The sequence below is a fragment of the Prunus persica genome, chromosome G4 (assembly GCF_000346465.2).
Source record: "Prunus persica cultivar Lovell chromosome G4, Prunus_persica_NCBIv2, whole genome shotgun sequence".
In the NCBI taxonomy this organism is placed as follows: Eukaryota; Viridiplantae; Streptophyta; class Magnoliopsida; order Rosales; family Rosaceae; genus Prunus; species Prunus persica.
In genome coordinates this window covers 4,089,737-4,114,580 of record NC_034012.1, presented here as the reverse complement: position 1 = coordinate 4,114,580, position 24,844 = coordinate 4,089,737, and the positions used below count along the sequence as shown (strand labels likewise).

General features: G+C 35.6%; 3 protein-coding genes across 4 annotated transcripts; 1 reads left to right on the top strand and 2 right to left on the bottom strand.

Moving 5' to 3' along the window:
• Positions 153-4,638, bottom strand: LOC18779493 (endoplasmic reticulum oxidoreductin-1). 2 transcript variants are annotated; one of them, XM_020562745.1, is made up of 10 exons: positions 4,225-4,637; positions 3,708-3,839; positions 3,207-3,462; positions 2,867-2,977; positions 2,495-2,613; positions 2,003-2,107; positions 1,639-1,841; positions 1,391-1,514; positions 685-863; positions 153-595 (listed from the first exon to the last, which is right to left on the bottom strand). In XM_020562745.1, exons 1-10 carry the CDS (start codon positions 4,369-4,371, stop codon positions 592-594), a joined length of 1,380 nt encoding a protein of 459 aa, XP_020418334.1. In that variant the 5' UTR covers positions 4,372-4,637; the 3' UTR covers positions 153-591. The 2 variants fall into 2 exon arrangements, with proteins under 2 accessions (XP_020418334.1, XP_020418335.1); XM_020562746.1 differs by lacking the exon at positions 2,003-2,107 and having other exon boundaries at positions 4,225-4,638.
• Positions 7,928-8,548, bottom strand: LOC18780220 (glutaredoxin-C9). The gene has a single exon (XM_007212681.2). It carries the CDS (start codon positions 8,533-8,535, stop codon positions 8,107-8,109), a length of 429 nt encoding a protein of 142 aa, XP_007212743.2. The 5' UTR covers positions 8,536-8,548; the 3' UTR covers positions 7,928-8,106.
• LOC18778620 (probable inositol transporter 2) lies at positions 14,460-18,051 on the top strand. Its single transcript, XM_007213410.2, has 6 exons — positions 14,460-14,717; positions 14,866-14,936; positions 15,513-15,848; positions 15,939-16,046; positions 16,325-16,927; positions 17,047-18,051. The coding sequence occupies exons 1-6, from the start codon at positions 14,585-14,587 to the stop codon at positions 17,527-17,529; spliced, it is 1,734 nt and encodes a 577-aa protein (XP_007213472.1). The 5' UTR covers positions 14,460-14,584; the 3' UTR covers positions 17,530-18,051.

Sequence of the window (24,844 nt, the reverse complement as noted above, 5' to 3'; positions counted from 1 at the left end):
TGTCAAAGTGCATCCTATTTGTGCAAATTAGGTTGCATTGTTGGCTGAAGAATGATAGGGCATCAATAGTGGTTTGCTTGCTGGATGCAAAAAAGGCTGACAGATCATGTCATAGCAGATTGAACAATTTTAAACACGCATTACTTTACCCATGGAAACAAAAGGAACTAAATTCAGCTGGCGCTACTGGCGCTATTGGCCCTTGATCATATAGAAAATCTTACATCACAAGGTTTTCAATGAATGACGCATAAAACAATTTCATTAACCTTACAAGAAAGATTGAATTGGACTTCGACAAACTCATTCTGCTACAAGTGAAGTCGAAGTCCTTGGCCACCAAATTTTACTATAAACTTTCAGCAAACCTATTGTGAAACAACAGAAGTGTCGTGCTAATTTTATTTGAAAAGTTCAAAATTCAATGAAGTACAAAATTCTGTTGAGGTTCTTGTACGCATCTCTGTATCTAGCCATGTACTTGTTACATGCCTCTGTCCTTCCATGCGTCAAGCTTTTGAAAACCCGAACTGGGTTTCTTAAGTTATTTTTAGAAGTGTGCTGTTTTGATGTATCACCAATTAGTTCTCCTTACCTGCAAGTAAGGTAACCAGCTTAATAACAGCAAGAATCAAAGTGCTGCAGCAGAAGAGAGATTAAGCGTATTAACAGGAAGTTGCATACCTAGATTTTAAAGATGCCCACATCCTTTGTATGGGGCAACTAGGGGCGGTGGGTGGAGAAATCTGCCCTTCTACTAGCCTTTCAGTTGAGGGTCCCATTTCATTAACAAACTTGAGAGATTCTGAGAGTCGATTGAGTAGGTTCATCAAGGCAATCACTTCATTCCGTTGCAAGTGCAGCTGAAGAGCAATACAATATAGACTTCAGTAGAAATAAAAAGTATGTCGGACGCTCAATTACACCTACAAATGATGTAATCACAAATGACAAAGAACATATGGATGTGCATGCATGACTAACAGAGTAAAGATCAGACTGTCCATTCCAAAATAACAAAAAAACTATTGATGGGAAGTTTGTACATGCTATGTCATTTTAACAAAGTAGGAAATGAAGTCGACATTGCTTGCTGAGAGTTCCATAATTAGTTTCATAATTAGAACCTTTTACCATATGCGATAACTCACAATTGTTCAAAATCTTTGCCAGAAAAATATTTAGATATATATATTTGTTCAAAATCTTTGTCAAAATAGTTCAAAATTTTGGTAACTACTTTTGGCTGTAATTATCTTAAGTACATGTCTCTAAATCAAAGATAAAGAAGGGTCCATAAGCAATTTTTTGAGACCTGACTATATAACATTGCAAAACGTGTTTCTTCACCTGAGAGCCATATAAAATTAGCTTTTAAAGAGATTCTTACAGTCTGATCAGTGTTTTGTTGACCATCAACAGAGAAGAGGATCTTAAGTGCTGTGCCAAGACCAAGGACCTGAAGCTTCCCCCAAAGTCGACATTTCTCACATCCGACACAATCCATCAGTGCGCTACAATGACAATGTAAACAGTTAAATCATAGTCACATAAAAATGATACTTATGAATCTTACCAATATCAAGACACTAAGCCCCAAAAAAAAAAAAAAAAAAAAAAAAAAAAAAAAAAAAAACCCTTATGTTTCTAAACTGATTTTGTATTTTCTGCTTCAGTTCAGGTCCACGTTGTCCTTTCCACAACTTAGCTTCGTCAAATGGGACTGGGCATGCAGCTTGTAGATTGGGATTATAGAGTAGCTGTCGGACCAAGGATTGCGTCTTCAGATCCTCATTAAGATTACCAGTGTCATATTCAGCATGTTCCAAGTAATCTGCAGCCTAAATACATTTGAACAAGATTGATATTATTATCTCAGCAAGATAAACAATATCAAAAGTAACAATATACAAAAAGTGAAAACTACTGTTAGTATGCTCAGTATGCCTACCAGTAAGCATAACATAATGCTTTGAAAAGAATTTAAACTTATTAGACTCACCTTTGTCACGGCTCGGAGAACAAAGAGAAACGTGAAGTACAAGTTTCTGACACGATCTGGGTATCTTAGGACCCGATCATACATCAATGGGAGATTTGAACCCCACTGAAACAGAAATTTTAGAAAGAAGAAAATAAAGTTAGATCTTAAAGTAAAGGCATGTAAATGATAAGTCTAGTGAAAGACTATGGTTGCCTTCATGATGCATCTAATAACGAAACAGCCAAGATTGCCAACTTTTTATTTAAAGAAACTCATTGCTGAGATCATGGCAGTGATGGTTAGCATTATAGACTTATTTAAATTCTGAATAGCTGACAAATTTCCAGGCGCCATAAAGAGGAATTTGCCATTGATATTTCTTATCAAGATCCAAGGGTATAAAATATATGGGGCATGGGTACAGTATGAAATCTTTCAGAAATCAGGGAAACTGTCTGTTTTCTGTGTAAAATATAAGTCTGAAAGGAAATGATGAATCAGAACTTGTACCATTTGTGTAGTTTCATCAAGGAGATAATCAGAAGCTATGTGGACTGAAATAGAGGAATGAAGACCAGATATCAACTTGTACAGAATTCTTTCTTCAGCGCATAACTCTTCAGATGGATCTGGAGAAGAATTTGAAAGTGAACACAACATTCACATAATAAGGACTAGTAATTCAGTGGAATCTTATCTTAGATACAATGAAACATGCAGTGTAACTGCCCCAAAAATTTGTAAGAAGAAGTGTTTACACTGAAAGATTTCTCAAAGGAGGAATTGCTAACTTGTACTTTTCAAATTAAGCAAACGAGTCAATTGAGTAAAATATGCAACCATTTTCACTAGCATTGGGGCAGAGAGAGAGTAAAAGCTTACATTTGGGACAGTTCTCTGCGTAGACAGCATCCCATATCCTTCTAGCTGATGGACCAGTGTAGCCGGTATACCGTTCAGGATTCAGTTGAAGATTCACATATGTCATCTCAGCTGCAAATATAAATGTGCTACCAATCATTGCAAGTACAATAAACTATTCTAATCATTCAAATCATGAATCATCAAGTGTGTACTTTACACCAAAGTAATTCAAATTTGCATTATACAAACTAAAATTTTCAAAGAAAATACAACTGGCAGGAGGCTTTCAACTGCAAACATAACTTATCATATAAGAACCGGAACTGTTAAGCTGAGAAGGAAAAGCAAGGATACGCACCATTGTCTGTCTCATCGTCATTCGTCCAGGGATTGTCTATTTCTGTCCAGCCTCTGAATGCCTTTTTATCTAGTGTACGGTCAACAGCTGCTTCAGGCTTTCCCTCTTGACAAACAAGATCATCTAATGGAAGGCCATGATGGGGCTTCTTGAATGATTCTGGGAACTCACTATCTGGGCATTCACATACACTACAATCTCGCAGACGGCACATACCATCGTCAGGCCAGAAAGGGCAGTCGCACCATAACTTAACCTAAAACAAATTTTATCAACCATGCTTCAGAAAAATAAGATGCACAGCAGAACAACAGAATAATAAAATAATAATACATTTCAAGAATGACATACAGCAGCAAAGTTCACAACAGATTAAAACATCATTTATCAGTCTGATTCACATATGTCCCTAACTAATTAATCATAATAAAATTAGAATAGTATATTTCATTATTTCTTAACAAGCATACAAATCTAGCCAACTTATAGAAATCATCTAACCTTGAAATACCGAAAGAACGGAGTTTTAACGAGCTCTTGGAGTGATGGATGCAAAACTTCCTTGTTAATATGGTCCACGGTCTCATAATCACAACAACAATCCTCCACTATCCCACTATACTTATGTGTTTCCTGCACAGTTTATGAGGGGGGAAATCAAGCAGCAGGAAAATCATAATCATAATCCCAATTACATAAAGAAAAAAAATAATAAAAGTCTTTCTAACATCCAGTCCCATTTTACATAATTCAAACAATACACCATTTCCATTTCATGAATTAAGAAGCTTCGCATTCGTCTGAATAATGTAAAGCAGGATTTTAATTTAACACAATCCAATTATCCCAAATTCAACAATGTGCCATCTTAGTTACAATGACCTGAAATTGAAAGTTCAAAAATTCCACACCATAAATAAACACACGATCAATTTTCAAAATTTAAACCTCCCATTTTCCACAGGACGTCATTTCTCTACTTTCTCGGTAACCAAACAGAACATGCAAGAAAGCGTACCTGAGTACAGTTACAAGGCTTATTAGAGCGTCCGAAGAATGAGATTTTAGGAGCAGTTCTCGATGTCATGGCCACGGCAACAAAGACAGCGATCAGCGCTCCGACGGCCCAACCCCATCGCTTTGTTTTACCCTTTTCCCCAGCCATTACTGCAACAAATGGTACACAAAAACCTTAAAACTTTCGAAAACCCAACCTGCTTGGTTCCAGAGAAAATGAGAAGGAAAAGTCTGAGTCTTGTGATTTCTGTAACTTAGCTGGTAAGGAAATGTATTTATACAGGAGGTAAATTACAGTGGATTTAGTTTTAATTGGAAAGATCAAAGAGGTAATTAAAAGTCCTAGGCGTTGTTTTGTCGGGTTTGATGGTTTTTGAGTGAGAATTGGTTTGATTTGCACCGTAACGATGGGCGAAAGGAAAATTCCGAGGGGAAATCAACGGCCGACTATGGGCAGGTGGGAAAAGTCGGAGAAAATCCGCGGAATTGGTAAATGGGCTCGGTAATTTGGGCTCTATGAGATGGGCCGGGTCGGCTGAAATTGAGCCCAATATTCTGCTGAGCTGGTTCAAAAGCCCAAATTTGCATATATGCCTGGTTACCATTTCAAGATGGGGATTAGCTCTTTTTGGGGTCGTTTGGTACACAGGCTTGGCTTGGACTGGATTGGACTAAATTTAGTACCATGTTTGTTTCATTTAATTCTAGTCTTAGATGGGATTGTTAATACCGGGCCCACCAAAAATACCTCACTAGGAGGGGACTACTAAACCCATGTAGAAAGGGAGGATTAGCTAGTCCTATGTTCACCAATATATAAGATGCATATATTATATTGTAATACTAATAACATATATTATTATTATTATTATTATTATTATTATTATTATTACATACACATATACTATAATGTACATATATACATGTATATACACATATACATGTGTATATATATAAATACATATATACATATATAATATATATATAAATACATATAGAGATATACACATATATTATTATTATAATATACTCATATACACATACATATTAATATTATAATAATACATACATGTATACATGTATATATGTAATATATATTATATTATATATTAATGTACATATATACACGTATATACATATATATATAAACACATATATACATATATAATATATAAATACATATAGATATATACACGTATATTATTATTATAATATACTCATATACACATACATATTAATATTATAATAATAGCATACATGTATATATATATATGTAATATATATATAAGTATATATACATATATGTGTATATATATTATACCCATGTATGTATTATAATATACATATACACACGTATATACACATATACATTATATATTTATACTATATGTATATATATTATAATATACATATATACATGTATATTATTATTATAACATACCCATATATATTATCTATTATAATATACATATATATGTATATGTATTATACCCATGTATATATTATAATATATAGATACACCTATATACACATATATTATATACATGTATATACGTATATATATATGTATATTATATACATATGTATTTTATAATATATATAATGTATATGTATATATAAATACATATATAATATACATATATACACGTATATATATGTATATTATTATTATTATTATAACATACCCATATATATTATATATATTATATTATACATACATATATATAAATATATGTATAGTATTATACCCATGTATATTATAATATACATATATACACCTATATACACTTATATATATATATATGTATGTACGTTTATATTATTTAAAATATATAATATTATTATAATATACTTATATACATGTATATATACATATGTATATTATATGTATGTATATATATATACATATATATTATATATATTATAAAATACATATATACATATATATATAGATATTTTTGAAAAAATAAAAAAAATTCTAGTCATAGTCCAAGCATACACCAAACGCAGGATAAGTGTTATCCAACTTAGACCAAGTCAAGCCAAGCCAAACCAGTCCCTAAACATAGTCCATGCCAAGACAGTCCTGTGTACCAAACGAGCCCTTTAGGTTTTTGTTGGTTTAGGGGAAATGAGGGGAGGGAGGAAGGACTGAACTCTTATCGTAAATGTGGGGTAAAGTGCTTTACCACTAGAGCTATGACCCACACAACTTACTCCAAATCCCACCGCCAGTCCGCCCTTCCAACTCTAGTCCTAAACCCTTCAAGGTCCAGCCCATTCCATTTGAATATCAAAGATGCATGTGATGAGTAATGCTACACACACCAATTAGTTTCTCAACTCTCTCACATAAATCGAGCTCTATATGGGTCATCTATGATCTCATTATCTCGTGAGTTTCACGTCACGTGAGAGAGAGTTATAAAAACAGTTGGGAAATTCATTAGTGCCTCTAACATTTTCCTTTGAAAACTTTAAGCTGTATTGTTTTCCTTTTTGTTTTTACTTGAAATTAAACAAGAAAGTGCAATAGGGTGCTTCAATGGAGTAAATTAAGTGTTCTTGTAAATGTTTCAACTTTCAGAGAATGAAAATGAAAAGTACCTTATCTGTGGATGAAAGTAGATAGTCATATAGTAGGTAGTGGCTAGTCAAAGAGTCAAATGAGAACAAGATCAGTTCTGAAAGTGGTCAATCCCAATGGATATGAAGGTCAGGAAAACAAAAATGTTGGGGATTCTTGAGGCCTCACATGTACTCTGTTTCAGGAAATGGCAACACATCATGGTCAAAATTTTCATATCTTCTGATTTCCTTTCCACAACCAACCATTTTCATTTCACATAAAACAAAATAAAACAAAATAATTCAACAAAACATAAAATTATTGAAAGCTCTCTCTCTCTCTCTCTCTCTCTCTCTCTCTCTCTCTCTCTGTGATCACATTTGCGGCAGAGGGGGCAGATCTCAGTCGTACAAACTGCCGGGCTACAGCCACTTTTCTTTCTCTCTCTTACTCATATTGTCTGCTCTTTTCTGATATAGAATAAACCATTATTAAACCATGGTAAAAGCACATGCTTTTTATTCAGCCAGAAAAAAAGAAGAAAAAAAACTCTGTTATTTATTTATTTAGCTATTTACTTTTGGTAAATGAAAAGGAAAGTAATTGAAGAAAATAGAGAGAAAAAGAAAAAGCAGAGTTTGGGTCAAATGCATATCATTTTCTTTCAAAGATACCGTTAGCAAATATGTAGGCCTGAGAAAGAACTACAGGCAGTTGCGGTATTCGCATGGCATGCATGCCCTTGGTATCTGAGTAGGGCTAAGTCCGGTGGGTCCAGCTGACGTGTCACCCCCTTTGAATTTATTCCGTATATCGTCGATATACCATCTTTCCGGCAACATGCAGTTCAGGTACTATCTTATATATGTACATGTTTTTCCTCTCCTCTCTAGAATATAACAATTTCATAAAATTAATTAAACACAAATATATATATATATAATAAAAAATGAGCATATGTAACATCAATTTATTATAACAAGAAATTATAGAAAAAAAGATTATAACTCAAGCGGTTAAGAATAAATCATTTTACATATTATATGTTTGAATTTTTCATTCTCTAATATGGCGTGTATTAAAAAATAAGAAATTAATATAGAGAGAAATATTATTGCAACATATATAATCTTGGTTGTAATATTAATAAACTGTCAGATATTGATATTAACTAGCTCGGCTACATATAGTCTGTACAACCACCTTACTGCTCAGACTATATATGTAATAAGCCTAGAAATTAATAAAACCTAACAATTAAATACTTCTAAGATGATGACATGACGATCATGGCGGTGATGATGATGTTGATGATCAGAGCCAGAGAGCACCGGAGTCTTTGAGGAGAGGGACGAGGGTGCCATTGATGTGGCAACCCATGAGCGCTTGCACGCCACCTAAGAACTTCCCTCCCACGAACACGGCCGGTATCGGCTGCTGGCCGTCTACCGCCAGCTCGTACAGAACGGCCTGGATGTCGGCCCCCGCCACGTGCTCGTCCAGCTCGATGATGGAGGGGCCGACCCCGAGGCTAAAGAGGAGGCGTTTGGCCACGGTGCACATGCAGCAGCCGCTCATGCTGAACACCACCACCGCGTTGCACGCCCCCAGCTGCCTCACCATCTCATAAGGGCTCATCATCGCCCCCATGATATTGTTCTCCGCCAGTTTCCCCGCTCCTGACTCAGCAGCCATGATGATGGGGTCCATTGGAATCCCTGCTGATTTCTTTGCCACCTGCATTGCTGGTATGATATTTTTTTTCTTTCCCTTGAGAGAGAAAAGGAAAAGGAGAGGGCCTGAGAAGCAAGAAAACAAAGTAAAAGGAAGAAACTTTAGAAATGTGTGGTAAGAAGTTAGAGCAAAAAAGATGAGAAAGCTAGGTAGATATAGCTCTGTATTATTATGTTGTACCTTGGAAAACGAGGAAAAATAAGAGGGCGTAGTAATAATTTTAAGCTGTACTAATTTCTTCTTCTTCCTCTTCCTCTTCCTCTTCAAGTGTACGGACGTTTTCGCCTTAAAATGTAAAAGCTTTTAAGGGCAGGGCTGCAGCTAGCAGGGCACTTGATCCCAATAAAACAGAGACAGAGAGAGAGAGAGAGAGAGGGAGGGATTGGAGCAAAATGGAAGGGTGGGTTTTATAGGGTTTTACATACCAATGCCATGCATGATTGATCATCCACCGTACACGCGTCAGTCAAACAAAACCCACAAGGCATTTGCATTTTGATGATCATTTTCTTACAAACTGTAAGTTACAGGAGGGGCCCATGAGAGAAACAGAAGAAAGAGGGAAAGGAAAAATATCCCAACAGAAATTAGAAGTTTGCTTGGTCACACAAAAATACTTTGGGTTGGGAGAAGGCAAGCTGCAGAGAGAGAGAGAGAGAGAGAGAGAGAGAGAGAGAGAGAGAGAGACTGAGAGACAGAGACAGAGAGACAGAGAGCAAAGAAAAGAAAAGAAAAGTGACCAAATTAATTGTAAATGTAAAAGGCATGGGATTTGGATGGGGGGGACAAAGAGCAGAAGGGGGATATATAGAGTACGAGCACTGCTGCATTTTGTTTACTCACACTCTGTTTCTCATGTCTTTAAAGTTTGAACGCGTGAGCCTCGTACGGCTTTTTCAACGTCGACCAGTTTTTATAGCCTCTGAAGCTATTTATAAATTCAATAAAACAAGATAATTATTGTGCTTGTTTATATCCATTAGCTGGTCAGATTCAATTATGAATTCCATAAAGCCTGTCAATTTCCAAATTGTGCTAAACAGTGGAGTTAATTGATCATAAATTTGCCTATCAAAAAGGCATGCATAGGATAGGAGTGTTGAAAAGTATACTTCATAATTACAGAGCTTGCATGTGATTAAAAAGTCCTCTGAATCTAAACAGAAAAGCCTAATCATGAGACTTCAGAAGGACAAGGCCATGGTGTTAATATATCTATAGGATCGATGCATGTGTGCTTATATGCAAGCGTATGGGGCCAAATATCTGCTTCACCAAGGCCGAGATGACAAAGAGACTGTAACGCGGGGTTACAATGTGGGAATCCTTAATAGTCATCCGATCAATTGTAGAATTATTATTAAGCGGCTGAATTGAACCCCTCAACATAGCCCCCTCATTATAGAAGCTCACCTTAGATGAATGGTGCAGCAAACTGGCTAGAGGTTCAATACCAAACATCATGTGACAGGGTTGGAGAAAATGCAGCCCTCCTGCCCAGCTCCGGCTCTCAAATCACAACCCCAGATGAAGGCCATGAGCAACCAATTAGCTCAATTATGGCGACCATGAATGAATGGGTTAGCAGAAGATTAAATATATACTTGATCATAAATTATAGACAACTATTTACACATAATTTACATTATGTACCTCAGAAATTATAACACAAACCCAACATTGTGTTACATACAAAGGGAACTGAAAGCCTATAAATTTAAGGACAAAACCCAAAAGAAAATAAACCCATCTTGGAGAAGAGAAACATTCACCATATATATTAGCTTCAAGATATTGGAATGTTCAATGTGGTCCTCACATTCCAAACCATGCAAGCTAAAAACTGCAAAATAGGCCTGAAACAAGCTTCTATTGGGCTCCTAACATAAGCGTACCAGCGTGTACCTGATGTCACGTTGCCCCTAAGCCTCCCCCAGAAGCTCGCAATGAAGTTTTGGTTTCGACTGCTGGCCAATATTGCAGCTGACTGCACATATGCTGAGGCTGCACGCTTCACCAGCTGGTTTCGAATCGTTATGTTCGAAGGATCGAATTCAAAGTCACTCTCCTCCGGGATTGTGGTGCTGTGTTGTGGCGAGTTCAATATGATGTCCTTCAAGCTTGTGTATCGATGTTCTTCCTCGATTTCCTGGATGTCCTTCAAGCTTGTGTATCGATGTTCTTCCTCAATTTCCTGGTCAGGCCTGCAGTTTGATGATGAATTTCTGCGCAGTATTAGTGCAGGTAGGTTTTTTATGAGTTGGAGTTCTGTGTCCATTATAATTACAAGGCATGAAAGTTTGATGATGGTGTTTTGTGTGTAACAAATGTGAGCATTTTGGAAAAAGGACTAATGAAAGTACCTAAATCATGTGACTAGAAGGAGGTTTTTAGGTTAATTGGTTTTGGTTGCTTGCTGTTGTGATGGAGGGAAAATGCAACAGTTGGTATTTTTGTTCATTGGTTATAATCTGAGAGAGAAGAGAGAGGAAGTTTTTGGATTGGTAGATTTTAGGAGTTCCATTTTATACGGCTTTCCCTTGATATATAAAGATTTGTTTTATTTAACTTGCAGACGGTTTGTAATCGATGGTGCTAAATTTATGTTTCTTGCAAGTTTGTCTTCTTTGTGAAAGAACACTCTCTATATATATCTAAGTTTGGACAGATAATATCCTGAACTTGTTGTAATTTGGGATGCATGGGATAGATTTAGAGTACACGTTACATTATTGGAGACTTGGACAAATTTCTAACACGAATCTAATTCGACACTCCACATATGATGAATAAAAATTATATGCATATTTTGCTTGGAATATTGGTATGGCGGGCTTGTTTGGGAGTGTTTTCGGAATCGTTAAAAGCGTTTTCTGATAGCGCTTAGCAGAAAAATTTAGAAGTGCTTATGCTTCATAGAAACACTTTATGGAGAAGTATATGCTATGTGTTTCTGAAAAAGTACTGGGATTTCTTACGAATATTTCAAGGTTTTTATAATAAAGCACTTTTGCTAAAATTGCTTATGAGCAAAAGTGCATCTTAGAGAAGCAATCCCAAAGATAATAACAACTTGGTGCATAACAACATTCATATACTTGGACAAGCACATTGGAGTGTTACTTATTAATTTGGGCTTGAATTTTACCTTTGGGTTCTCAATTAACAAATGCCTACAACCTTGTCTTCACTGTTCTCTTCACTTGGGCTTTTGGGTTAGTCTCGTTGATTAATAATATAAGAGTTATAATAAGGGAGTTCAATCCAACAATCTAATAATAACTATGCACTAAATTGGTTGGCTATTAAGAATCCCCTCATCACTATAACCCCTCATTCTAAGTTCTAACCTCCATGATAGAGTAAGTAGTACAATTTACAATATGACCTAATTCAATCCAATCGTGTGGACCAAAATGAGGCCGAATTAGGATAAATGAATTTAAAATAATAAAAAATGGGACAAGTGGAAAAGACTATTTTTGTGCTTGTTTACAGTTATCTTATCCTCAAAGTATTTCATATTAGAATTCATGATAATCGTTCATATTAAACAATTGATAGTTTGAACTTTAATTAGTTAATCAATCACATGAGTTCATGCATGAAAAAAAGATTAAGAAAGGAACAAACAACAGTTTTGCCAAGCTGAAAATACCATACGGGGAACAGGTTGCGACACGAAAGCTAACAATTTTTTATTTCGCAGCCATGACAGTGTTAGATGGTCATGTTGCGACACGAAAAGCTAGCTGGAAGTCTCAATCTCCGTGTTGCTACAAAAATTCCTGCTCATCGCATTGCAGAGAGTCCTCTTGTTCAGGGACGGATCCAGAAATTTTCTTTCCGGGGGTCAACGTCTTAAAGGTTAAAAAATTTATATTCAAAATAACAGACCCATAAAAATAAAATGATAATATTATAATTCATAATTAATTGAAAAAATCATATTACAATTGTCCACGACGAGTTTTCATCTTGCAACTCACTTTCTTTCGAACTACCCACCACATCTCTCGAACTCAAACTACCCACATTATCCGAACTAGAAGTAATTAATGAGAATTTTCTCTTAAAGTATCGTTCTATAATTGTATTTGAAATAACCCCAGTTAAAGAATACAAACTAACAGATACAATCTATTCAAAAAACTCTAATTTATTCAAACTAACCAAAACAAATTCCCAACAACTAATAAAACAAAAAATGCATAAGAATATTCATTAATTATCAAACACAAAAACTAATCCAATTTATCAAGATATAATATAACTAAAGCATATACAATCTAATTAAAAACATCCTAATTTATTCAAACTAACCAATGAGGATATTGTCTGCTAGGATTAGGGTTTTTTTTTTTTAAAAAAAAAAAAAAATTTAAAAATTTTAATTTTTGGCAAAAAGATCTTCATAAACATAGCCAAAATAAGCCAGCGCAACCAACAAAAGGAGAAGCAAGCAACAACCAAATGAAGCATAAAGAAAAGAAACACATGCAAAGCTAGGAGGCAGCCAGAACCAAAAGGCGCCAGAGAAAGCCAGCAAAAACAGCTAAACTATAAAATTAAAAAAAGGGTGGGGTTTGAAAAATGGAAAAAACGAGTGAAAACACATTTAGGGATGGGCTCTGTTTCAGTGTTTTTTTTTAAAATTATTTTATTTTATTTATAACTTGAGCCAAAACTACGTCGTTTTGGCCAAGTTTTAAAAAAAATAATAATAATAATAAGTCGAACGACGTCGAAGGAGAGAAAAAAAATTGACGCGCGCTGGAGGAGGACAGCAGCAGCAGCAAGACAGACCAGCAGCCCCTTTGGGGACTTTCATCAAACAGGTTGCAGGGGTCATATTTCCACTCTCTAATGGAGGATTCCAGGGGTTGCAGGGGTCACTTGACCACCCTTGCTCCTCTGTGGATCCGTCCCTGCTCTTGTTTATGTGTGCCGACAGACCGGTGAAGGTTCATCCATCGCATCACCCATCCAACCGAAGAATTTCTTCTTATTTTGACATGATAATGTGCGTTGACATCAAAATTAAGGCTGCAAATTGAAGTATTTGGAAACCTCTAGATCCTACTTACGCTTCAAATTTAACTAACAATACTCCTAGCCAACTCTGACACTCTTTTCCTTTTCTTTTCTTTTTTGGCCAGACATCCTCTTTTCCTTTTCACTTTATACAAAGTTATAAACCAACAAAATTTTCTTCTTTTTTATGAAAAGGCCTATGTTAGCTCTTTTGCCCGGGATGAGTAGGACTGAAATTTCAACCCCCAATTTTTTTGTAAAAATAGAGTGCACGATAATATTTTTGAAGTGTCAATAACAGCTTCCTGAAACACACAATCAAGTGATATAAAATGTATATGTTTTGTTTGCCAATTGGGCACCTATTGATTAGTCTGATCTCAGTTGGTTGTAACTGATTAGGTTTTAAGTATCATGCTGAAGAAAACCTTTCTAAACAGGCAACGTGGCCATAGTTTGTTGCATTGCATGCATGTCAGTCAGTTCAGAGGAGTTGACAGCCTATCTATTTTGGCTTTCCACTTGTCAATGACTTTATGTTGCATGCACTTCGATAACTTGGCAAGTTTTTTTTCTTTTTTTTGGCATCTTTTTAAGGGCGACAACCCTTTAGGACAATACAAATTTTATGAATTTTATGAGTGTACAATACCTAATACTCACCAAAAATAAAGACTCTATTAGCACTTACAATCAATCTCTCATAAAAATATATATATATTTAAAAAAATGGATGGGATCAATGTTTGAAGGTATATTGGTGTATACTATAAAGAAAAGGAACAGATTTCAAATTCAAATTCTCCCTTCTTTATAATTAATTGGGTAATTTTATCCATCCTCCTCTCTCTCTCTCTCTCTCTCTCTCTCTCTCTCTCTCTCGAAAACCCAAACTTAGTTTTTTCTTTCACTTTCTCTCAAACCAATCAGCCAGCCCTTTTATGGCTACCTAGTACACCTCTCTCTCATAGAAGAGGAGAAAAAGGTTAAGTCTTTGGCTCTGTTTTCTTTTTCTTGTAAAGGAATGGAAGGAATACATGTAGAGGCAGATGCATCAGCCTTCAGAGACTGTTTCTCTTTGGCTTGGAAAAACCCGTATGTTCTTCGTCTTGCTTTCTCTGCTGGAATTGGTGGCCTTCTCTTTGGCTATGACACAGGTCAAAACTCAAATACTCAAATGCTCTGCTCTCTCTCTCTCTCTCTCTCTCTCTCTCTCTCTCTCTCTCATTATGCCATTATGTTGTGTCTCAGACTCTCAGTGACTCACTGTGAATTAACTGTGGGTAAATTGGAAAACATATGCAGGGGTGATATCAGGAGCTCTTCTTTACATCAGAGATGACTTCAAATCTGTGGATAGAAAGACTGTCTTGCAGGTGAGGTGAAAGTGAAACACACACAGTACATGATCCAAGTTTTCTTTCTTGTGTTGTGTTCCTTATCTTCTTCTTCTGCTTCCCACTTCAATCATCTTTTGTTCTCCTTGTAATTTTCTTGTGCTGGTTGACAAAAATAATGCACCTCAGCACAGATTGAATAAATTATTATGTTTAATCCATTTTAAATGTATAAGTTTTTAACAGTCCAAAAGATGCTTCAGCCTGACACATGCTGGCTCGAGCTTCAATTTGACCAACAAACAACAACCCAATTGGTTCCACCGCTACAATTAAGCACATCAAGCCAAACATGGGCCCAACAAACCTTGGGTCAATCCACAAAATAAAAAATAAAAAGACTAATGAATTTCATCTCAAAATTAGCTAACTTGTTAAGTGTTAATAAGATGTGTGAAAATTTAGCCAACTTGTTAAGTGCAAATGGGATTTGTTCATGTTTATATGTCATTCTTTCAATGTAACCATGCCACGAAGTTGCAGAAAAAAAAAATTCAATTTAAAGTAGTGAAGATGTTCATTCAATATGCATGGTGTTGTCAAATATATATATAGGAGAGCATAGTGAGCATGGCAGTGGCTGGAGCCATCATTGGTGCTGCAATAGGGGGATGGTTGAATGACAGGGTTGGAAGAAGAACTGCAATTCTTATAGCAGATTTCTTATTCTTCATTGGTGCTGTGGTCATGGCCTCTGCTCCTAACCCAGCCCTTCTCATTGTTGGCCGGGTTTTCGTTGGACTTGGTGTTGGAATGGCATCAATGACAGCTCCTCTGTACATCTCAGAAGCTTCTCCTGCGAAAATACGAGGTGCCCTTGTTAGTACCAACGGGTTTCTCATTACTGGCGGCCAGTTCCTGTCTTACCTCATCAACTTGGCCTTCACCAAGGTAAGCAAGGGTGTTATTCTTCATGCTTAATTGGTTTATTCAGTGGCTTCTTAGCACTTAAACTTTAAATTGTGGATGTTTTTTGTTTAGGCCCCCGGGACATGGCGGTGGATGCTTGGTGTTGCAGGAATTCCAGCTTTGCTTCAGTTCGTCCTAATGCTGCTTCTTCCTGAATCTCCTCGTTGGCTGTTCCGCAAGGTTCTATTTTTGCACTATAAGCCTAGTAATTTTAGTCTTCTGTATTTCCAAGAAATAGCTACTTAAGAATACGTATATGTAGCAGAGTTTCCATTGATCTTAATCATTAAGAGTTAAGATTATGCATATATAAGCACTCCATATCAAGTATTTCAAAAGGTTACACACATGTTCTTAAGACAATGAAGACTTGATGATAAGGGCTTGAACACTTATATATTTATACACACATTTGGTTTAGGTTTATCATATTGAACACTTGTCTTTCTTACTAACAGGGGAGGGAAGAAGAAGCCAAAACCATACTAAGGAGAATATACTCAGCTGATGAGGTCGAAGCAGAGATCCAAGCTTTAAAGGAGTCCGTAGAAACTGAGATCCGAGAAATAGGTTCTTCAAACAAAATTAGCATTATTGAACTCTTCAAAACGAAAACGGTGAGAAGAGGACTGGTTGCTGGTGTTGGCCTTCAGGTCTTCCAGCAGTTTGTGGGCATAAATACAGTAATGTATTACAGTCCCACCATAGTTCAGTTGGCAGGGATTGCATCAAATCAAACTGCATTGCTTCTCTCACTTGTAACTGCTGGTCTCAATACCTTGGGCTCCATTGTGAGCATATACTTCATTGACAGGACTGGCAGAAAGAAGCTTCTCATCATCAGTTTGTGTGGAGTTATTATCTCACTCGGCCTTTTATCAGCAGTTTTCCATGAGACTACTTCCCATTCTCCTCTTGTTAGCCCGATCGAAACGTCTCACTTCACAAACTACACCTGCCCGGATTATAGTTCAGCCAGAAACTCTGCAGCTTGGGACTGCATGAAGTGTTTGAAGTCTTCCTCTCCAGATTGCGGGTTTTGTGCTTCAAAAGCTGACAAGGTAATTCACATTTTCCCTATACATTGGTCGTTTTCCAGGATTTTTTTCTTTTGTTGTTTTATCTTGCTATGGTCACACTCACACACATCATCATCATCGTTATCGTTGATATCTTGCAGCTACTTCCTGGAGCTTGTCTGATCTCAAATGACACAACAAAGGATACCTGCCATGTAGAGCACAGGTTGTGGTACACAAGAGGATGTCCAAGCAAATATGGTTGGCTTGCACTAACTGGCTTGGCACTTTACATCATATTTTTCTCTCCTGGCATGGGCACAGTCCCGTGGATTGTCAATTCTGAGATCTATCCTTTAAGGTATCGCGGCGTTTGCGGAGGGATAGCAGCTACTGCAAACTGGATCTCAAACCTCATTGTTGCTCAGTCCTTCCTGTCTCTAACCCAGGCAATTGGAACTTCTTGGACATTCCTGATATTCGGGCTCATTTCGGTTGTAGCCTTGATCTTTGTCCTCATTTATGTACCAGAAACAAAGGGGCTTCCAATTGAAGAGGTTGAGAAGATGCTGGAGCTTAGAGCCTTGCACTTCAAGTTCTGGGAGAAAAGGCCTAAGACGTTAGAAAAAAGCCAAGCTTTGTGAAAATAGAAACTTGTGCATTAAACAGGGAAGCATGGAAATTGGGCAATAGAATCTCCAAGAGAGCAAACTGAATTATAACCTGTATTGAGTTCAAACAACAAAAAGAAACTCCAGCTTTGATGGAAGAAGGCTATGCCTAAATTTACTTGTTCTCGTTGAATGTGGATTTGGACTTGTTTAAATTCTGACTTGTTCTGATCATACAGAGGCATCATCAATGATAAGAAACTATCAGAATAGTCTGCAGCATTGGAATCTCCTATGATACTGTTGTGCTTGGAGTCAGTAATCCCAACCCAAAAAAAAAACAAAAAAAACTAAGCAGCTATTCTTGTTTATAAAATTTGAAAAAAAAAAAACTAAACAGCTAGACAAAAAGATTAATGTTGGGTGTTCACCAAAAAGATTATCCTTTGTACAGAATATCCGATTTGGGCGGTTCCTGCCCAACTTGACTAATAGCCCAATAAGAGTTTTTGATGCCTTCTTTTCTGAAAAACAACGGAGATAAGGGGCCCAATTTGGGTTCACTTTGGCGCCAAAACTGCATAATCCGACTATGGTAAAATATAATATAATCATGAAGTTTTGGTGGTTCGTCCAACACAATTTGTTGTAATCATGAGGTTGGTGAATTTGTTGATAACTAATTGATTATCTCTTAGCCTTTTAAGTGGGAAAAAAACCCACGGAAAAGGATGGTTACCTATTGCAAATGGGTTTCTTTTTATTGCTATTATTGCATGCAATGCAAATAACGTATATAACTAAGAAAATATTATCTCCTCAGACAATTAGACATATTATGTTTGTTAATCGGATCGAAACCGTCAATCATAAGAATTTTGTGAACATAACTAGACAATTAATAAAAGTTAAAATATTGAGATTTAAAAACAGAATTCATAAAAGTAAGAAACAATAAAATAGATGGACATAAAAGGGGAAAGATTGGGGTCAAAATTTGTGTGAGCAGAAAATCTTAACGAATTATGGAAATCTAACCCACCATTTTCTACAAGAAGGGAGAAAACACAACGTGGAAAGTAAAAATGTGAAGAGTCAACCTAGACTTTTTAGGTCAAATTGAACTAGAGCAACAAGCTTGCCTTAAAAAGATTGTTAATTGCCTTAAAAAGATTGTTAAGGTTAATTGAGTTGATAACGTACTTGAGTAGCTCCACTAATGTTCGAATTTCGCTGCCAGCAGTCCTCATTAGTGCATGATTTGTAATTTTTTACATAAATTCATATCGGTGGCAATTAGTAGTTGAATGTCACGCTTAAGTTCTTTCGACTCGAGATTATAGATTTGTTCTAACGTGATGGTGAGAGTAACCAATCTCTACCTAAACTCTTTTTATTTTTATAAATAAATAAAAAGATTGTTACAGCTATACGCTACCTCAGTTGAATATGATTTATGCATCTCTGTCATTTGAGTGTTTGACTTGCCATGGGTCATGATTTTGAAAGCAAAGCAAACCAAGTTCTAATCAGGCAGGCAGCCAAATGCATGGTCCATTTTTGACTGCACGAAAGCAGGGAAAAAAAAGCCCCTGAGCCTGTGGAAAAAATAGTCAAACTTCTAGGCTTGGATTTTATCTCTCTACCAAACTCAAAATATCTAGCTAGAGATATGTAATAATATTTCTAGCTTGCTATAAGAGTAAACCGACCACTTGTAGCTTTCACTTGCTAATCACATCTCTTTCTGTATTGGGAAATCCTTTCTGGAATTTCAATTTCATTATAAAATAGATCTTTTTATTTTTCTTCTCGTGCTGTCAACAAGTTCGATTCATCTAGTGACACGTAAGAAGACGTGTTAAGAATATAATTATCAAAAGGAAAATGCTAGGGAGACCAACTTTAGATACCAACTTGTGTACCAACTCTCTAATAGAGTGTAGGACCCATTGTATTGGTGGGCTCCACCTCTATTAGAGAGTTGGTACACAAGTTGGTATCTAAAGTTGGTCTCCCTAGCATGACCCTTATCAAAATATCGCCTTGTTAGTCCTATACGGAAAGTGCATATAAATTACGTTAGTATTTCATCAATTGCTCTAAAAAATAAAAATAAAAAGATTAAATTGAGATATGATATTTAATCTGTCATAAAAAGAAGCACATCCAGTACGATGGCCAGAGGGGATATAATTAGAATTTAGGAGAGAATATAAATATAATGTTAATTAATGAGTGAGCTTGTGCGTGTTCATCATGGAGCATGTTTGTTAAGACTGAGATTAGCAGATAATCCATCCAAGCTTGGCGCATGCCCCATCAAAACTAAAAGAAGCTTTTTTGTTTTCTTTTTCTCTTTGCTTCGGATTGGCCGATGAGCCCTCTAGTGCAGCACAAGCAAACATGGCTTTTTTTTTTTCTTTTTTTTTTTGTTGGTAATCCAGTCAAATTATTATAATTACCCAAAAAAAAAAAAGTTCATTAATTCGAGAAATATCCCTATTTGAAAATGATATATCGAGAAACCAACATTAATCCAATTTATATGATTTCAGAAGTATATTCAATGAAATGTCCGTTTGAACTTTGACCCAAAATTTCATTAATTAGTTGCCTTGAGTGTTGCTGACACAAGATTCTCTTTTTCCCTTTTCTATGATTTTAGTATATCATTAACAATATTGGAATATAGAATTATGATAAAACTTGTTAAAACACCCAAGGATTATGTAATATTCGTTTACCGTATGATTGGATTGATCCAGACCTTTGGCGTGTTCCCAAATGATCATATATTTGTGAGTTTTCCCCCTCCATCTTCTTAACTTTGGCAACAACAAAAATGATGTTACTAAATAGATAATACTACAGTCACTTGCCATGTGTGTTTGGCTTAATTTTGACCATTTGATGTGTTAACATTAAGAATTCTAAATGAATACTGCTACATTTACTCATTACTCAACGACGCATGTTTGGTCAAATTCTAATCATTAACACACTAATAATTGTTTTTAAAAAAAAAATCCAAATGAATAGTGCTACAATCACTCATCCACGCATCCTTAACTAAATTATAACCGTTGGTTTATATTTAGTCAAAAATTACCCACCTAAGTACGGACATGAATCTCAATAATTTAGATTATTATAAGAGAATGACATCATGAAGAACCAAGTTATATTCTGAGATTATGTTATCATGGTTTTGATTTGAAAGGAGGGGAGTTTTCTTTTCTGCTACCACAAATAATTGATATTCCAAACTGAAAAAAGTGAAAAAAAAAAAAAAAAAAAAAACCTAAGGCTACGAATGGAGTAAAGGTAAAACAAGTACAAAGAAAGAAAGAAGGAAAAACAGAAGTTGAAGGGTGGATGTGCTGGGCTGTGCTGTGTTTCACGAAGACCGTGACACGTGCTCTGGTCTCTGTTCCACATCCACTCATCGATTACTCACCCAACGCATTGATGCATTACACACTTCCCTCTTCCTTCTCCCTCTCCTTTCTCCCTTCCCTTTAAACCACGACACGTGCCCCTGCCTCCTCTCTCTCTCTCGAGCGTGTCACAAAGTCTCTGTCACACACACACAACACAAACCAACTTGGCTTTTTAGCTTCTCATCTGCCTTGATCAACTCAAAACTAACCCACTTTTCTGCATCTCCCACTCACCACCTTATACCTTTAACTAATTAATTACTTAATTAACATTATTAACTAATAGTACATGTAATTGGTTTTTGTTTAGTGATTAGTACTGAATAAGTTGTGTGTTTCTTACTTTCTTCTTTTTTATACAAGCGATATTGGAAATGTGTGAATTCAAACTCAAGACTTTCGTTGCAAGAATAATCGTTCTTAACCAGTCGAATTACAAGTTTGTTGTTTATGTTATTATTATAGTGTTATGGCTCATAAATGATAAAGGAATTGTTTTGTACTGCAGAAAGTGGATTCTTTTCTTTCTTTTGGGGAAGCTTAAACAAATGTTGGCTTCTTTTTACCCGGCAAGTGATTTAGCATGGAACTTCGAGAACACGCCCTCTGAATTAATCAAGCTTTTCTGCAGTTAATTAATCTAAACATGTACATCTAATTTCGTTTTTTGGTAATTAATGTCGGAGACTATGCATACTGCTCTGATTTTTTTGGATATCCAACAAAACCTACCATTTTCCCTTATTATTATTATTATTATTATTTTCCTTCATGTTTTTAATTTATGTGTCTAATTTGTAAAGCTGTCTAACAAAAGAATATGATTCCGTTTTAATAATGGGGAATTAATTAAAGAAATAATTTTGTTGCTTAATTCATTTTTCTCTACAGTACTGCTACTAGTTACGATGGCAATACCACGGATTATGATTTCTCATGCCTACACTGTACCCCTCCACTTATTTAGTAACATTAATTTGGTTATTCTTTTTTAATAAAAAAGGTTGTAAATGTTACATATGCGCCATGGATGTTCTTGACTATTGCTCGCGTAGATATTGTAGGTTAGGTTATTCGTAGCAATATGTTATCGGAGCATTACATATGTGGTCTTTAAAAGTTTTTTTTTTATCTTTTTCCCAAACGTGTTTGTGTAATGTCATAAAAATGAAATTTTAAGTTTACTGTTTACATTGTTAATCACATTTTGACTAGAGGTGAAATTCGTTCATATTTCTCACGTCTGAATGAATCCGGCCTAGTTAGAAATCACAAAGACAAAAAATTTACTTCAGTTATGACACACACAAAAACACACAACACATTGTGTTTATGTAAAAGACTCAACCTCGTAGTGCCATGAAAATGAAATATTTTTTTGTTTTTATATATTTACATACAATTGTAATCTGGCTTTAATAAAAAAAACATGGCCACCAGACAAATCCAGTGTGGTATCTTTCTTATCCTCACCACCAATACGAAATGTGCCATCCAGTTAAATATAATCAAAGTGATATAAGTCCAGAGAAAGGGACAGTTTTGACTTTAACTTCCAAAGATAAATCCACAGGTCAAAGTCAAGAGTGATGTTTTCTTATGCCTAGCATAAGACAGTACGTAATACAAAACTTCTCAAATTTATTTAACAAATCACATACACTAATAGAAAAAAGGCCCTCCTTATCTCCACCAATTTTGGCGTACGTTGCCTTGAGCATTGCTCTCATTATCTAAATTAAACCTTGATCCACACCGGCATTTATGTAACATTATTATAAGAAAAACTCTAATCACACTCTAGTACTTATAATTTATATCACCATACTGACATGCAATAAACGCATAAAAGTTGATGATGTAAAAACGATAACACAATTTCGTTTCAACAAATACTTTTATTATAATATATTGTACATATAGTACAACATTTATAACCTTGCCACATAAATTAGTGGCCTACACAAGGGATTTGTGTTGGCTTGTGCATATAAGGATGTGGGTCATGTAGCTTGCCTCACCAAACACACAAACATATATATATATATATTTGTTCATATGAGAGTACTATATTAGTACTTATGTCATCAGTTCCCTTGTTACACCAAAATACATGTAACTAAATTATAAGAGAAAAAAACTATATGGTATATTCTTTATATTTAATGCCCTCGAGGTGCACCATAAAGCAATTTATGAGGGGAGTGGCCAAATAATTGCTTTCTCCTGTTGCAACAATTTTTTTTTTTATTTTTTTTATTTTTTAATTTTCCAGCAAAGATATCATACATTACATAATGGGGTTTTCTGCTGCTGCTGCTGCTGCTGCTGCATCCATGGCCCATCAAATGCTGCCACCTCGTATATAATTAATTAAATTATATATTGAGGATGGGTAGTAGTCGTAAGAAAGAGACACATCATGACCCGTACGGACCAATAAGTTTCATCCCATTAATTAAATCTTAAATCCTTGCTTGGAACATAATATCAGTTGAATTAAATATAAACCAACCCCCACAAAACACTCTTTTTAAAAAGTCTGATTGAGAAGTTTGGTTGGGAGGGGAGGACGAGTGAGTTCTCGACTCGACATTTGGGTGGTGGAAAACTCCTTTATTTCTTTTCCACATCATTTTTGGGAGACTTTGTGTTGAGGTGCTCTCCTTTTTGTCATCCCTGTCATTAACCCTCTTGCTGAACTTACAATTACAATGTTACCATTTCCTACCCTAGTCAATTACGGTTCCTTTTACTGTACGCAGCTCATTCTGCCTGAACTTTCTACCTGAACTTTTTCTCTTGCTATACCGCGATTGATGAAGATGGTGAAGTTGGTTGCTTGAACATATCTAAGCACAAATTGAGAAAGAGTACTGTTTAGTGAATACTGTGCTCAGATTCAAGGTTGGTTAGCAGTTGTCCTTGATTTCAAAGTATGCATATCACACTCACACAGTGTAATATCTAAGAAAGTAGCTGGGTTTAGTACTGCAAAGGAAGGAGATAACGCTGAAACTTAACCCTTTACAACTAAGAGCTGTGTGGAGAGAGTACAAATCCTACCTAGTAAAACCAACAAATCAGTCCACAAATCATGAAACAATTAAAAGGAATCAAAGGCAAATCTTTTTGTGTGGACATTATTTAGGTGAGCAGGGAGGCAGACTTGCTTCTAATTAGATGACAGCTAATGTCAGTGGTAGCTGAAAACTAAGGCAGTACGTATGTAAGTATAAAGCAGTGGTATCTGATTTAGGGGTCAGAAAACCCTCTAGATTTTCTTGCTTTATTTAATTAGGGGGGATCTAAAGTAGTCTGATTTCACTTGATGGGTTTTTCAGCTTTTTTGGTAGAACAGATCTTTGCAACCTAAATTTGTACAGTTTACTCCTAACATGGGCTGCACTCCAATAATGGTAACCCATGTTCTCTTCAGCCATATATATATATATATATTCTCCGGACATTCGGATATTATTATCGTGCATACGTCATGTATTTTCTACTATTTTTTCTTGCTTCAGATAAAAAAATAACTACATATATATGTATATATCTTGTAGAACTCTGCGTTGCAAGTTACATTTTGCTCCTTTATATACTTGGGGATTATTTTGTTTTCCCTATAAATTAGTTATCAAACGCATACTTTTATTCATTTGTTCATTTATTTAACTTCGTGTCATGTTTATTTTTCTCTATTTCTCACCAGTTAAATTCAATATTTTCGGCTAATTAATTGAAGTATTTGCAAGCATTTCGACAGCTGAGTTATTCAATATCAAGCTCAATGGAAATATGCAGCAAAAGGGAAAAAAAAACTAAAAGCTTGATGGAAAATATCGATGTTCTGAGAAATACGAAAAGATTAATAGAAATGGTTATGTAGGGTGGAAGGGAAC

Coding starts and splice junctions, on each gene's coding strand:
- LOC18779493 (XM_020562745.1), bottom strand. CDS start 4,371: ATGGCTGGGGAAAAGGGTAAAACAAAGCGATGGGGTTGGGCCGTCGGA. Junction 3,840..4,224: donor AGCCTTGTAACTGTACTCAG/GTACGCTTTCTT, acceptor TAAACTGTGCAG/GAAACACATAAGTATAGTGG. Junction 2,614..2,866: donor CGCAGAGAACTGTCCCAAAT/GTAAGCTTTTAC, acceptor ATTCTTCTCCAG/ATCCATCTGAAGAGTTATGC.
- LOC18780220 (XM_007212681.2), bottom strand. CDS start 8,535: ATGCAGGTGGCAAAGAAATCAGCAGGGATTCCAATGGACCCCATCATC.
- LOC18778620 (XM_007213410.2), top strand. CDS start 14,585: ATGGAAGGAATACATGTAGAGGCAGATGCATCAGCCTTCAGAGACTGT. Junction 16,047..16,324: donor CTCGTTGGCTGTTCCGCAAG/GTTCTATTTTTG, acceptor TCTTACTAACAG/GGGAGGGAAGAAGAAGCCAA. Junction 16,928..17,046: donor GTGCTTCAAAAGCTGACAAG/GTAATTCACATT, acceptor GATATCTTGCAG/CTACTTCCTGGAGCTTGTCT.